Genomic DNA, 15,192 nt, shown 5'->3' with positions numbered 1-15,192 from the left:
CTTCGGCATTTGGTGTTCTCTTCCGTCGCGAAGAGATCGATCCTCGGGGTGCCCCATTGTGAGAAGACGTGGGCCACCGTGTCGCCGTTGAGCTCCCATTCGTGGGAGAGAGAGGTCTGCCTGCTGAGGGCGTCCGCGATAGTGTTCTCCTTCCCTGGAACGTACTCCGCCTTGAGGGAGAGGCCGTGCGCCACCAACCAGTTCCAGATTTTTTGCGATTCTCGTGAGAGAGAGAGAGATCGCGTTCCCCCTTGTTTGTTCAGGTAGTGCATCGTCGTGGTGTTGTCTGTTTTGACGAGCACAGGGGAAGAGCCGATGCGTGGCAGGAAGGCCTGTAGAGCCAGGTACACTGCCCTCAGTTCCAGGAGGTTGATGTGTAGTTGTGTTTCCTGGGCGTCCCACTTGCCGCTGACTCGAAGGTCTAACAGTACTGCGCCCCAGCCTTCCAGTGAGGCATCGGTCGTGATGACCAGTGGTGCCGGCGGCAGGAGGAACGGCAATCCGGCCGTCAGGTGAGTCCTGTTTCTCCACCACAGCAGGGCCTTTATGATGGCCGGCGTGATTGTGAGAATGTCGTCGAATGAGCCTGAACACTGTTTCCATTGTCTCGCCAACGCTTCCTGTAGGGGGCGCATGCGGAGCCTGCAGTGCGGTACGAGGAGAATGCATGAAGACATCATCCCTAGCAAGGAGGTGAACGTCCGGACCTTGATGCGAGGCTTCTCGGCCACCGCCGTGGCCAGAGACAGTACTTTGCAGATCCTGTCCTCTGAGGGGAAAGCCTTCGCATGCTCCGTGTCCAGGGTTGCCCCTAGGAAGGTGATCCTCGTTGACGGAGTAGTGCATGATTTTTTGAGGTTGATCGTCAGACCCAGCTGTTGGAAAAGAGCGCTGCAGGCGTTGAAGGAAGCCAGCGCGTCCTCCGGGGAAGGAGCCTTCACCAGCCAGTCGTCCAGGTAGGGGAACACCTGGTGACCCCTTTGTCGCAGGAAGGCAGCCACGGGCGCCAAGCACTTTGTGAAGATACGTGGGGCAGATTTGAGGCCAAACGGCAAGACCTTGAACTGGTAATGTCTGCCCGCTATTTCGAACCTTAGGTATTTCCTGTGCCTGACGAGGATGGGGACATGGTAGTAGGCGTCCTGTAAGTCTAGGGAGACCATCGAGTCGCCTCTTTCCAGTGCACCCAGGATCTCCTGGATTGTGACCATCCGGAAGGATTGACTCCGTAGGAAGGCGTTGAGCGCCCGGAGGTCTAAGATCGGCCTCCACTTGTCCCCTTTCTGTTGGACCAGGAAGAAGTGGGAATAAAAACCCTTCCCTTTCTGGGAGTCCGGGACCTTTTCGATGGCTCCTTTGACCAACATGGCAGCGACTTCCTGGAGAAGGAGGTGCAGGTGTCTGTGAGTACGCTTCAGTGGAGGGGTGTTGGGAGGGGTGTTGACCAGTTCGAGGGAATGTCCAAATTGAATTATTTGTAGTACCCACCGATCCGTAGTGATTTTTCGCCAATTGTGGAGGAAGTGGGTCAGTTTTCCCCCAATTCGAAAGGATTGAGACGGTGGTGGGACTGGCCGGAGTAAGTGGTCACTGGCGGCCGCCAGCGCCCTTCTTGGCGGGTTTGCCTCTGAAGGACGATTTCCCGTAGGATGACTGTCGGGACTGTTGTTTCTGTTGGGGTTGGTTCCTGTTGCCATAGGAATAGGACGACCGATTTTGGTAGGAACCTCTGTAGGAGTACTGACCTCTGGAGCGGCCTCCCCGAAAGGATTGGTTCCGGGACTGGAGGGAGCCCAGAGCCCTCGCCGTGTCGGTGTCTTTTTTGATGGCCTGGAGTGCCTCGTCTATCTTCTCCCCAAAGAGGAATTGCCCATCGAACGGCATATCCAGTACCTTAGATTGGACCTCCTGCCGAAAAGACGTCGCCTTGAGCCAGCCCTGGCGGCGGAGCACGGCAGCCCCTGCCAACTGGCGGAATCCCGTCATGGCTGCGTCGATGGCGCAGTCGATAATTTCAGCCGCGGAGTTTTGTCCTTCCGCCAGAAGAGCTTTCACCTCGTCCTGGACCGTGGCCGGCAGGCCTTGCAGGTAGGGAGCTATGTCTTCCCATAGCTGGCGGTTGTATCGGCCCAGGAGGGCGATGGAGTTTGCCACCTTGATGGACATGGCGGATGTGGTGGAGAACCTCTTGCCTATGGTGTCCAGCTTCCTTCCTTCCTTGTCCGGGGGCGCGGACAGCGGCGAGGAGGGGTTTCGGGATTGTTTTTGGGCCGCCTGAGTGACAACCGAGTCCGGTTTGGGGTGGCCGGTCAGGCAGGCAGGTGCGGAGTTCGGGGCCTTATATTTTTTGTCTAGGCGCGGAACCACCGCCGGCACCGAGGCAGGCGTGAGCATCAGCTTCTTGCCCTGTTCCCATAGAAAGTCTATCAGAGGAATAGACTTGGTCGATTTCTGTGTGTGCTCCTTGAAATCATGGAGGAAGCATTCCGTTTCCGCGGATTCCACCGCCATGTGGAACCTCCTTGCAGCTCTGTCCACCAGTTTGTGGAAACCTCCCACGTCCGCTGCTTCAGAGTGGCGTGGTCTCGGGGATGCCGGGGTAGACGAATGGTGTGATGACGCAGCATCGGCATCGTCGTCTCTGTGGTCCGAGGCGACGTCTTGCACCTCGCCTTCCTCTAAGTCCGTGTCATCCTCCTCGCTTTCCGATGAATCCTCCGCCTGTGTTTGCGGTCGGAGTCGGCTCCGAGGACGGGCCGGGGGAGCGGAAGGGTGCGAGGCCGACGGTTGCGCTTGGGTGACCGGAACCTGGGCACCGCTGTCTGCGTCCGGGAACCTTCGTTTATAGTCCTGCACCAGGGATTTCAAATCGTTGACCAGAGACAGTGGCAAACAGATCATCGGGGTTTTCACCGTGTCTACGGTCAGGGAGCTGCCTTGATACGTCACTCCGTCCCGGATCTCTTGGACGTCCTGGTGTTCTTCGTGAACCTCCTGTTCTTCGTCCGACTCCTCACTCTGTAGTGTGTCCTGTTCTTCCTCGGGTGCCAACTCCACCGTTGGGAGAACCGAGGGCGTTGGACTCGAGTGAATAGAGACTTCGACCAATCTCGATTCTTTCCAAGATGGCGCCGGGGTCTCTTCCGACGACGTGCGTGAAGATGGCGCTCCCGCCAAGCGTGCCGGTGATTTGGGCACCTCCGTCAGGGTTAATGGTACCAAGTTTTGCGGGGATAAGGGTTTCGCCGCCTTACTGATGTTAGGGTCGTGGACCTGGGCTATCTTTGTCGAAGGTGTGGTTCTTGAACTTGACTTCGACTGTTTAGGAGACGAACTTGACTTCGATGGCTTGGGTGACGAGCCTTCGGTATGAGGTGTTATCGGTGAAGGCGTACTTGAAGATTTAGACCTCTTAGGTGACGAAGAGGCGGCCTTCGTATTGGATGAAGGTTTCAGAGGAATGGTCGAGGAGACCGGTGCGCCTGAGGACGCAGTGGTGGTCGTCGTGGTCGCCGTGGAGGGCGATGAGGCCGTAGTAGTCGACACAGTGGTCGTAAGTGAGGTGGTCCGCTTAGTAGATGGAGCGGGCTTCTTGAACCTCTGGCCATCCTTAACAGACACGGAGGAGGTGGTGGAGCGTGCCTCCGAAGGCTTCCTGTGCGCCTTCTTAGGAGGAGTGTCTGTCTCTCCAGGGGACTGCACCCTGGGTCTCTTCTTGGAGACTTTGGAGGTCGCGGAGACACTACCCTCGGAAGATTCCAGAGTGTCTCGGACCTTAAGCCTGTCGAGCCATTCGCGAAGGCGAGTTTCCCTTTCCTTAACCGTCTTCTTTGGGAAGGCTCTACACACCCTACACTTGTCAGTGACGTGGTCAGGGTACAGGCAATATAAGCACAGGTCGTGCTTGTCCTCCGCTTGAATCCGCTGCTTGCCGCAGGAGGAGCAGGCCCTCAGGGCTTTCTTCTGTGAGTCCGCCATGGACGAAGTTTTCTTATTAGATTCCGACATGTAGTCGATGCTAGGATGAAATCCTTTTCGTACAAAGTGAACTTCGGTGAAGTTTGAGACTTCGAATTTTGGAAACCTGAAGAGCTCAGGTTGGAGACTCCCTAGCACAACGTGCGGTAGAAAAATCTGAGGGACGGAGGCTCCTCCCGGGAAGGTTCTAGAAGGAGGTCGGAGCTGATTGGCTAACGATGAGAGTTCGGTCCTTTTACATAAGGACGTGGAAAGGCCCCAAAAGGGGAGGCCCTTAGGCCTATATTCTCTATGTATGTCCTTAGGACATTACTTTTTTATGTACCGGAGGCTCCCGTCTCAGCGACGGGGAATGATTCAGGCATGTGAATCTATGAAAGACACCCAAATACTGGATAAGAAAAGGATACCGACGCCAAGCCTAAAGACCTTCTGGTCCCGAGTTAGAAAAGTTAATCAACTATCGATTCCGACAGAGGGAACCGAAACACATCCGAACCCAATGGCGGAAAAAAACAATCTGGGGATGGAGGCGATGCCCATGCGCACTGTAGTCCAGGGGAGGAGCCACCTATCTCGTGATACTTCGAAGACTCTTCCAGGACAACAATGTGCAATCATCCGGACCCAACACTAGGCGGCGATCTATGCACAGATATGAATTCAGCAGCCCACATGCCTCGAACCTAACATCACATTTCCAGTTGGATTAATCTCATTAACATCATCCTTGTCACCGTACACAGGCGCCCTCACATGACATATTAGCATGTCCAGTCTACTATTGTGGTCTTCAACCATGAGTGTATGGTGTATAGGCTGTCCCTGCTCACGTACAAAACAAGGTAATATTGATTTGTAGCCAATGAGCTAGGTTCATGCAAGCAGCAAAATTCACATTTTTGATCTGAAAGATTACATTACTTGCTTATTCGTTTAAGTGAAATATTTTAATCCTAAAGCATACCTTTAAAACTTTAGTGAAATGGGTGAAAAAAATGAAAAGTGGTAACAGGCTGGCCGTTTAAAAAGCAGAGATCTTATGTGCTGTAAAACTTTGAGGATAGAGTGAATCGTCCTTAAACACTGTAAATTGAAGCAAATCCCCATATGTTACACTACCCGCGAGACAAGCGCTCAACATAAATAAGGAGTAGTTTCTTACCTGTAACTCCAGTTCTGTAGTAGAGTGTATCTCTGTTATAGTCATAATCTAGTGACTAGTCCCACTCATGTGCGGGGACCCCGGAGCAATCAAAAATAATCTCTTAAGCGGTCTTCTTTGCAGTATTGCATAGACACTTAAGAGAGAATTAAAGACAAATAATGCAGCCTATACATGCAAGGCTACACTGTCCAGTACTTCAACTAGAAATGCAAGGAAATTCCCAAAATATCCCACTTTAGACCTGTCGGCCAGGTTTAACCATGGAAAACACTTCCCCCCCCCCCCCCCCCCCCTCCCCCTAATCCTTGGAATGATGGAGAGGAGGGACAGGACAGACAAGCCCCCATAGGCTGCCATTTCGTGGCTTAAAAAGGGATACTGTGCCTTTAAGGAAACTTTCCAGAACTCTCCTGGTATCCCAGAATGCACAGCAACTCCCTCCCATTTCAGTTCTTTTTGGAGGTGTATCAGCTAGACCTGTAGCATTCATCATTTCATCCCTTTCTCCACTGGGGAAGAGGGCGGGCGATTAGGACTATAACAGAGATACCCCTACTACAGAACTGGAGTTACAGGTGAGAAACTACTCCTTCTGTAGTAGGGGATCTGTGTGTATAGTCAATCTAGTGAATAGAATGGCAAGCCCATCCAAAAACAACCCGGCGGTGGATAAAAAGACCACACCACTATTATGCGAACAGATTTTGCAGCGAAGCCTGTCTGACCTGAGCATCTGCCCTGGCATCAGAGTCCAGACAGTAATGTTTAGCAAAGGTATGGACCGACTTCCAAGTGGCAACCTTGCAGATTTCTGCAATGGGAACATTAGGAAGCAAAGCAGTTGTGGCCGCTTTACCCCTGGTGGAATGAGCCTTAGGCTTACCCCCTAAGGACTTATTCGCTTTCTGATAACAAAGCTGGATACACGACACAATCCACCTAGAGATAGATTGCTTCGAAGTAGCCAGACCAGTCCTAACCAACCCATAGTTGACAAACAATTGGTCGGACCTGCGAACGTCTTTAGTCTTATCCAGATAGAATTTCAATACCCATCTAACATTCAGGGAATGAAGAGACCTTTCCGCTGGAGTAGAAGGATTCTGGAAAAAAGTTGGTTAAGTTATAGTCTGATTAACATGAAAATCAGAAATCACATTGGGAAGGAACTTAGGGTGAGTACGCATAACAACCTTAGCAGCATGAAACACAGTATAAGGTTCTTGGCAACACAATGCCTGAATCTCACTCACCCTGCAGGCCGATGTAATGGTCACGAGGAACACCGCCTTCCAAGACAGGTGCTGCAGCGAAGCCTTATGAATAGGTTCAAAAGGCTCCTTCATCAATCTGGACAGCACCACATTCAGTTCCCATGCCCGTGAAGGAAGTCGAACAGGAGGGAACACATTCAATCCTTCCAAAAAATCCTTAATCATAGGGATCTGGAAGTAGGACGTCTGTGAAGGACATTTTCTGTAAGCAGTCAATGCAGCCAGATGAACCTTAATGGAATGGAAATTAAGTACAGATGCAGAAGGTATGGAAGGATGACATCCTCCTTGCAGGTCGTAGGATCATAGTAGATCATAGTTCTTAGACATGCACCAGATGCAGAATTTCTTCCATTTATAAGCATAAGAGGTCCTGTAGAAGGCTTCTTAGCCTCCTTCAATATGTCCATGCAATCCTCAGGAAGATTTAAGTGGCCATATTGCACTCTCAGGAGCTATGCCGCCAAACTCAACGACGAGAGGTTGGGGTGCACCATAAGCCCCCCGAACTTCATGAGAAGGTCCGGCCGACACGGCAGCCGCCGATGAGGCAGGATTGAGCGATGAAGCAGGTCCGTGAACCACCACTGCCTGGGCCATTCCCGAGGAATGAGGATCATCCGCGCCCGAGACTGGGCCAGCTTGATGAGCACCGCCGGAATCAGGGGAATGGGTGGAAAAGCGTACGGAAAGCTGTTCGACCAGTTGATCCAGAACGCGTTCCCCAGCGTCCCCGGTTGGTAATACCTCGAGGCGAAGTCGTGGCATTTGCGGTTTTCGGCGGTGGCGAACAGATCCACGTCTGGAGTGCCCCACACGGCAAAGATGTCTTCAAGCACTTCGTTGTTTATCACCCACTCGTGGTTGTCTTGCAGCAGCCTGCTGAGGGCGTCCGCCTGAACATTCTGTACACCGGGCAGATGAGTCGCCGTTCTCGTCAATCCTCTGGCTAGCAGCCAGTGCCAGATCGCCTGCACCTCCTGCGACAGTGTGCGCGATTTCGAGCCACCCTGCTTGTTGAGCTAATACATCGTGGTCGTATTGTCCGTCTGTACAAGCAAGGAGATGGTCTGGAAGGACGCAAGAAAGGCCTTCAGTGCCAAGGGAACAGCTCTGAGTTCCAGGAAATTGATTTGATAGGTGGACTCCGCCGGAGACCACTGTCTTTGGATTTCTAGATGGTCTGAATGCGCTCCCCAGCCCAGGAGAGACGCATCCGTCACGATAGTCCGAGTCGGGATATCCTTGTGGAAAGGAACCCCTCTGAGTAGATTCGCTGCCGAGCACCACCATCTCAGGGACTGTTGGGCCTGAACAGACAGCTGAATCCGGTCGTCCTAACACCCTTTCCTCTGGTCCCACTGATCCTCCAAGCATTCCTGTAGCGGCCTCATGTGTAGGCGCGCGTGTGGAGTGAGGGAGATACAAGAGGCCATCAACCCCAGTAGAGAAGACACCGTCCTCACTGTCGTAGATGGAGCAGCTATAAGATCCTGAGCCTTCCAAAGGATGGATAAGCGTCTCTCCTACGAAGGAGACACGCTTGTCGACAACATATTGATGGAGGACAGACTTGGACAGATTTATGTGCAACCCCAGACTGTTCAACAGGACGGCCGTCGTCCTGTTGAAGTGCAACTGTGCTTCCTGGAAGGTGGAGGCTTTGTCTACCCGTACCTGGACGATTGGTTGATCAAAACACCTTGTTCTTTATCAGGTGCGCTGCTACCACAGCCATTCATTTTGAAAAAGTCCTGGGTGCAGAATTCAGTCCAAACGGTAGTACGGTGTACTGATAATGATTGGCGCCGACGAGGAAGCGCAGGAACTTTAGATGTTTTCGTGCAATGGGCACATGTAAGTACGCATCTCGCAGATCTATCGCGCACAGCCAGTCTCCCCTCTGCAACTGAGAATAGATCTGGTTCAAGGACAGCATGCAAAACTTCTCCCTGCGAATCCACTTGTTTGCTTGTCGCAAATCCAGAATGGGCCTGAACTCATTCTTCTGTACTAGGAAGAAGCGTGAGTAAAGACCCTTTCCCCTTTGGGACAAAGGAACGTCTTCTATCGCCCTTTTTTCTTAACAGGGTATCGGCCTCCGCCTGGAGCTCCCACAGTCGGAACTGAGAGCCGACCAGTGGAATTGCTGGAAGTGGGCTGGTGAAACAGACTGTATCCATTGCAAACAATATTCAGCACCCACTTGTCCCGAGTAAGGTTTCTCCACTCTGCCGGGTAATGCTGAATGCTTCCCCCCACCGGAGCGGGTCACGGATGAAGGGGAAGTAACAGCTCAGGGCCTAGACCCTGCTGACCACCACGGCCTCTCTGGCGCTTTTGGAACGGGCGACTCTGCCCTCTACCTTGTGCCCCATACCGTCTCTGGAACGAGCGGAAGGTCTTCTGTTCCTTCGGCTTCTCTAATCCGCTAGCCGTCAAGGTCTCCGCCTCCGCCTTCATACGGGCCATCTCCTCATCTGCGTGTTTACCAAACAGGGTCTCACCAGAGAAGGGTAGATTGGCCACCCTCTGCTGCGCCTCGGGCTTCAAGGACGTCAGACCCAGCCAGGCGTGGCGCCTCAGGTTGACCCCATGGCAGTATCCGTGTGCTGCCAGGAAGGAGGAATCCGCAGCGGAACTGATCATCTGGTTGGAGATCATCAGTCCTTCATTAAGGATTTCTTGGAAATCTTCCCTATCCTTCCGTGGAAGACATTTCACGAACCGTGTTAGGGACTCCAAGAGGGACCGATCATAACGCCCCAACAAGGCCGAGGCACTCGCGGCCTTCCTAGACGTGGCTGCAGTCCCGCAAACCTTCCTGCCTGCCGAATCCGTCCAGCGGCTCTCCTTATCAGGAGGCACTATCGATGATGGGGTGGTTGCGTGCTGCTTCCTCACCGCCGTCACAATCACCGAATCCGGCGCAGGGTCCAAGCGAAGGAACGCAGGATCCGTGTCAGGGGCCCGATACTTCTTTTGCAGCCTAGAAGGCGCTGCTTTAGTAACCGCAGGGGTGAGGAAGAGCTCCATGGCGGGTTCCACTGGCTCTGGTACCAACGGTAACTACAGACGAGACAATTGTTTCTTGTGAAGGGTCTCGAAAATGACAGAAGTCAAGGGTGAGGGCGTAGTGAGCGTGATGCCCAACTTAGCCGCTCCTCGCAGCAACACTTCCTGGAAGGAGACAATATCGGGGACACCCTCGTCCAAAGGGAGTCCGACAGGGTTGGCGAGTAATCCCTGACACTGGACGAGTCCGTGTGGCGGGATCTAGATCTGTTCCTCCTATGGCATCGTCTGGACCTCGTAGAGGAGCGATGGCGACTCTTGGACCTATCTCTACGCCGTGAGCGAGACCTCGATCTCTGCGGTTTTGGGCGGTCTGCAGGCCGGAAAGGAGGGCGCTGTGGAGGCCGAGCCAGGAGCCTAGGCTGTGGAAGCCCCGTAGGCAGCGTCGGCAAATGAGGCAGAGAGGTAGACCTCGGCGGAGGAGGACGATGAGGAGGAGCCTGAGGTAGTGGAGGCGTGGAAAGTTGTGGGGGCGGAGTCTGGGTCCGCAGAGGAGGACCCGCGGGTAACGGAGGCGGCGTAGGCGATCTCGGTTTGGTGGGCACGTAGACTTGAGAATACTCAGAGCCTGGAGACCGTCCCACTCTTCTTTTCTTCTTCTTCTGACCAGAGGGTGGCGATCTAGAGGCCCTCTCCCTCATGGACGAGCGACGTCGCCGCGACCGCGTGCTCGCCGAAGCTGGGGACTCCGTCCTAGTCCTAGAACGTCTAGTCTTCCTCCTCGACGCTGAGTGTCCCTTCGACGCCAACGAACGTCTCCTTGACGCCAACGAACGTCTCCTTGACGCCAACGAACGTCTCCTTGACGCCAACGAACGTCTCCTTGACGCCAACGAAAGTCTCCTTGACGCCAACGAAAGTCTCCTTGACGCCAACGAAAGTCTCCTTGACGCCAACGAAAGTCTCCTTGACGCCAACGAACGTAGTCTCGACGTCGATGGCAGTCTCTTCGCCAGCGACATCTCGCCGGCGATCGTCTCCTCGACGACGGTGATCTCCTCGGAGTCGAAGACCTCCGTCTCAATGCTGATCTTTGTCTCGGCGTTGCAGACTTACGTGTCGACGTCGAATGTGACCGGCGGTGTCGCCTTGACGGCGAGTGCCGGCATCTTGACCAGTCTCGACGTCGATGATAGCTCGACGACAAACCAGTCCTCGACGTCGACGGAGATCTCCAAGTCAGTCCCCTCGACGTCGAGCATAGACGTTGCTTCGGGCCGGAGCCCCGGGGAGACGGAGAAATTACAGTGGTCATTCCCTTTGACGGGGACGTTGAGGCTATCTACGTCGACGGAGACCGGTGGCGTTTTCTGGCCTTTTCTTTACTGGGGAGCCCCCCCAGAGGCTGACGCACGGGCAGAGAAAGGAGCCCCTTCATGCCCAGACCCACCTTGTCCTTGCTGCCTTCTCAGCTCAAAGCCTTGGAGCCTGGTCTTCTCCCTGTCCTTGAGGATTCTTTTAGGAAACTGCAGACAGATGTCACACTCCTCAGGAACATGAGAATAAGGCAGGCGCAGGATACAAACCCTGTGAGGATCCGATTTTGCCTTTTTCCTGGAGCACTCAGGACATTTATCAAATAAGGCAGGCATATTTGATAAAAGGAACAGCGAAAACAGCAGAGAAACTCCAGTCAGATGTAGACAAGGCACAATTTTGAAATAAACCCAAAAAAGGGAGAGCTCAATGCTCCAGGGTCCTGCTAACAGGAGCCGGAAAAATGAACTGAAAGTGAAAAAAAAAGTATGAACTATAAGTTGAGAAAAGAAAAGACAGGAAGGTAGCTTTGACTAGATCAGCATTATCGCGTGTGGAAAGGAAATAACTAAAGTCTACACATTAGGGTGGTACCAATATAGGTACTGCGCATGTCACTTGTGGCGCAGCTGACGCAGAGCTGAACACCACCACCTTACTGTGCCCAAGTGTGCTGCTAAAAATAATTCTGATCCAGTCTGACACCTGGGGATTTACTTGAAGATAAAGACTCTGAAGCCAGAAGTCTCTATCAGATGCTTAAGTGTGGAAACATGTATAGAAGAGCCTTCCCTGATGGTCAAAGAATCTTACATTAGCTGCTAATAAAAGGGGTGGAGAGGACAAAATTAACCTTATTAGGCTTAAAAGCAATGAATGTTGCACCAAAAGAAAGGAAGAAAAAGGCCACACAAATTAAATGTACCACTCCTTTGAGGAACATGAAACCAAAGTATCAACGAGGCACTGAAAGAAGAAGCTTTTAAAGTGATCAGTGTCTGGGGTTAAAGGGGATGGAGAGACATACTATAAGTTCACCAGTTATCTTAAAACTAACCTGAAGGACGATCCAAATGCAGGCCATGGCCAAGCAAAGAAGGCCTATAAGTTGACTCCGATGCATCTGCCAAAAAAAAAAAAAAAAACAAAGCTCACACAGTAAAATAGTGTTAAGTAAAAGCTGTATTTCTACAACTTCACCTATTCACCAAAAACTCACCTGAAGAGCGTTCCAAATGCATGCCGTGCCCAAGTAGTGAAGGCCTATAAGCTGACTCAGTACCATCTACAAAAGCAGAACATTTAGGAAATTAAATTATATAAAATTCTTTAGAAATGTACTCATTCAATATTTTACACATGCTTCAGTGGGTATAATTGTTATGCGCCTTTCTCTATCACAACCATCTTCATTGATTTAAAAACAATTAATAGAATTCCTATGCGTGGGAAGCTGGCTCTGTATATACAATACCAAAGTAAAGTATAATGTGCACAGAGTTCAGGGGATTCCCAGAGGTATAGGAGAGGCTAAATTAGATAATCACTAACAGCTCTCCTTTTGGTAGTGTGGTTGAGCAGTTAGGCTTATCAGGAGGGTGTGGTAAGCATTTATTATATTCATTCAATCAAGGACTCATTACACACACACACAGACAGAATCCAGACTAATTAGGCAAGTATAAAAAACGAATAGTTTCTTACCTGTCGGTGTAGTTTTGCAGCTTGAAGATCTTTCTGGATTCACTATGCTGTGCATATTCCGCAATCTGGTGGTTGGGTCCGGAACCGTAGTCTTTTTTCCTCTTTTTTTTTGCTGTAGCCCAGGTGGGCGTCGACGTCCCACCATTTGGTGTACCTTCGGTGACGTCGGCATGCTTCCGGCGGAAGCATGCACCCTTGGGCGCCATCTTCGGATTCTTTTTTTCTGTCTCTTTTCTTTTCTGTGTTTGTAGTGAATCCATGGCTATGTTTGTTAATCCTTTTTTTTTAACGTAATTCTTTTCACTTATCTTGTAAGCTTCAACTTTCTTTTTTTTTCTATGTGTTTCCACTTTCGCTTTCAGCCTCATCTTTCTGGCGGAGGCGGGTGGGTTCGCTAGTGAATCCAGAAAGATCTTCAAGCTGCAAAACTACACCGACAGGTAAGAAACTATTCGTTTTGCAGCGTGAATCTTTCTGGATTCACTATGCTGTGCATTGATTTTGTAGCGTTTTTTGTTACTTTTGTGGCGGTTGGGTGGAGGATGAGCGTTGGTTGTTGAATATATGTTGAAGCACTTTTTGTCCTACTTGTGCTTCTTTGTTCATTTGTACATCCACACAATAGTGCTTAGTGAACGTGTGCACTGAAGCCCATGTTGCCGCCAGGCATATGGCCAGAAAAGCAATTGTTGCTCCTTTCTTCCTGGCCGAGTGGGCTTGTGACCCTCCTGTTAGCTCCTGTCCCGCTTGCTTGTGGCAGAATTGTATTGTCTGTGCGATCCATCGAGCTATGGTGTTTTTAGTCACTGGTTTACCCATGTGTTTGCGAAGGATACGAAGAACTGTTTTGTCTTCCTGTGTCCCTTCGTCCTTTCAATGTAGTGCATCACTGCCCTACTTGCGTCTAGAGTGTGGAGTGCCCTCTCAGCGCTTGTAGTGGGGTTTTGGAAGCAGCTAGGGATCTGAATACTCTGATTCACGTGGAACCTTGACACCACCTTCGGCATGAAGTGCGGGTCTGTTCTCATCACGACCCTGTCTCAGTGTATCTGGGTGTAGGGTTCCTGCAGTGTTAGAGCCTGCAGTTCGCTCACCCTCCGTAGCGAGGTGATTGCTACCAGAAAGGCAGTTTTCATAGTCAGCATTTGCAGTGATGCTTTGTGGATGGGTTTGAAAGGTGCTTTCATGAGCTCTGTCAGGACCACATTCAGGTTCCAAGCCGGTGGCGGCATTCTTTTTGGTGGCGCTATTCTTTTAGCCCCTTCCAGGAATCTTTTTATGACTTGAGATGTGAAGAAGCTTCTCCCTGTTTCTCCTCTTGTGTATGCCACAATCGCTGCCAGGTGTACCCTTAGCTAGGATGAGCTTAGCTTAGCCTTTATTAGGTGCGTGAGTTACCTTAGCACCGTAGATTCCCTGGTCAGTTTTCTATGTAGTTTTTTTTTTTGCAACACCATTGAGTGAATCTTTTCCATTTTTCCCCATAGCATGTGCGTGTGCTGGGCCTTCTTGCCTCTCGCAGCACCCGCAGGGTGCTCTCTGGTAGTTTTAGATGTGCAAACTCCAAGTCCTCAGGAGCCAGGCTGAGAGGTTGAGGCTCTCCGGCTCTGGGTGTAGAACTTCTCCGTTTTCCATGGAGAGTAGGTCTCTTCTTTTCGAGAACTTGTGGGGGGTGGGGGGGCCTGCGCCATCTCCATTATCTGAGAGTACCAGGTCTGCCTGGCCCATTGTGGTGCCACCAGGATGAGAGTCATGTTGCTCGTCATGCATTTGTTGAAAACCCTGGGGATCAGTGGTATCATGGGGAAAGCGTAGGCAAATGTTTTTGGCCAGCTTATCCATAGGGCATTCCCCTGTGATAGTGCCTCTGGTTGCCTGGGTGCAAAGTATTGGCATTTTGCATTCAGGCGTGTTCCAAACAGGTCTATTGCTGGGGTGCCCCACCTCCCGAATAGTCTCTCTGTTTCCTGTATATTGAGTTCCCACTCGTGGGATGCTGAAGTCTGCCTGCTGAGCCAATCCGTTTCTACATTGTCCTTCCCTAGCAGGTGTATGGCTAGCAGGTCCATTTTGAGTGGTATTTCTGGAAGGCCTTGAGGGCTAGCAACACTGTTTTCAGCTCCAGGTAATTGATGTGTCTGACCGCATCTGTAGGGCTCCACAGACCCCTCACTCTGAGCTTGTTCATGTGTGCGCCCCATCCCTTCTGGGATGCGTCTGTGGTGATGGTCACTGTTGGGTCCGGTGGTTTGAGAGGTTTCCCTACCGTTATCCTTTCTTTGGTCCACCACCTTATTTGTTCCTGCACCCTGTGCGTTACAACCACTAGATCCTCCCAACTTCCTGTAGCTTGTGACCATTGCTGTTGTAGCCATTCCTGGAGCGGTCTCAACTGTAGGCGTACATTGGGGACGAGGTGTATGCATGACGCCATCATTCCCAAGATTTTGCTCACTGTCCTCACTGTCCGAGCTCGCCCCTTCTTGTAGTGACGTTTCTCCCTCAGTAGGCTGAGTGTTCTGTTTTCGCTGGGTAACACCCTGCATTGGACGGTGTCGATTTGAGCACCCAGGAAGATCTTCACCTGCTCTGGTTCCATTGAGCATTTTCCCCAGTGTATGGAGAATCCCAGGCCTGTTAGCGTTTTTATGACCTGCTCTGCGTGATCTTTGCATGTCCTGTAAGAGCTTGCCTTTATGAGCCAGTCGTCTAGGTAGGGGTACACGTGTATCCCCT

The 15,192-nt window shown here is 51.6% G+C and overlaps 1 protein-coding gene across 1 annotated transcript in view; it reads right to left on the bottom strand.

The window, feature by feature from the left end:
• Nucleotides 1–15,192, bottom strand: part of LOC147677782 (uncharacterized) — a 181,511-nt gene that overhangs the window by 54,020 nt on the left and 112,299 nt on the right. Inside the window, exons 11-12 of the mRNA XM_086945586.1 lie at nucleotides 11,972–12,037; nucleotides 11,810–11,875 (exon numbers count right to left, since the gene is read on the bottom strand). Coding sequence (XP_086801712.1) covers nucleotides 11,810–11,875; nucleotides 11,972–12,037 — 132 coding nt within the window. The remainder of the gene's footprint in view (nucleotides 1–11,809; nucleotides 11,876–11,971; nucleotides 12,038–15,192) is intronic.

Source organism: Lissotriton vulgaris, chromosome 12 (genome assembly GCF_964263255.1).
Source record: "Lissotriton vulgaris chromosome 12, aLisVul1.2, whole genome shotgun sequence".
NCBI classification, from domain to species: Eukaryota; Metazoa; Chordata; class Amphibia; order Caudata; family Salamandridae; genus Lissotriton; species Lissotriton vulgaris.
This window is presented reverse-complemented; position numbering and strand designations above follow the sequence as displayed.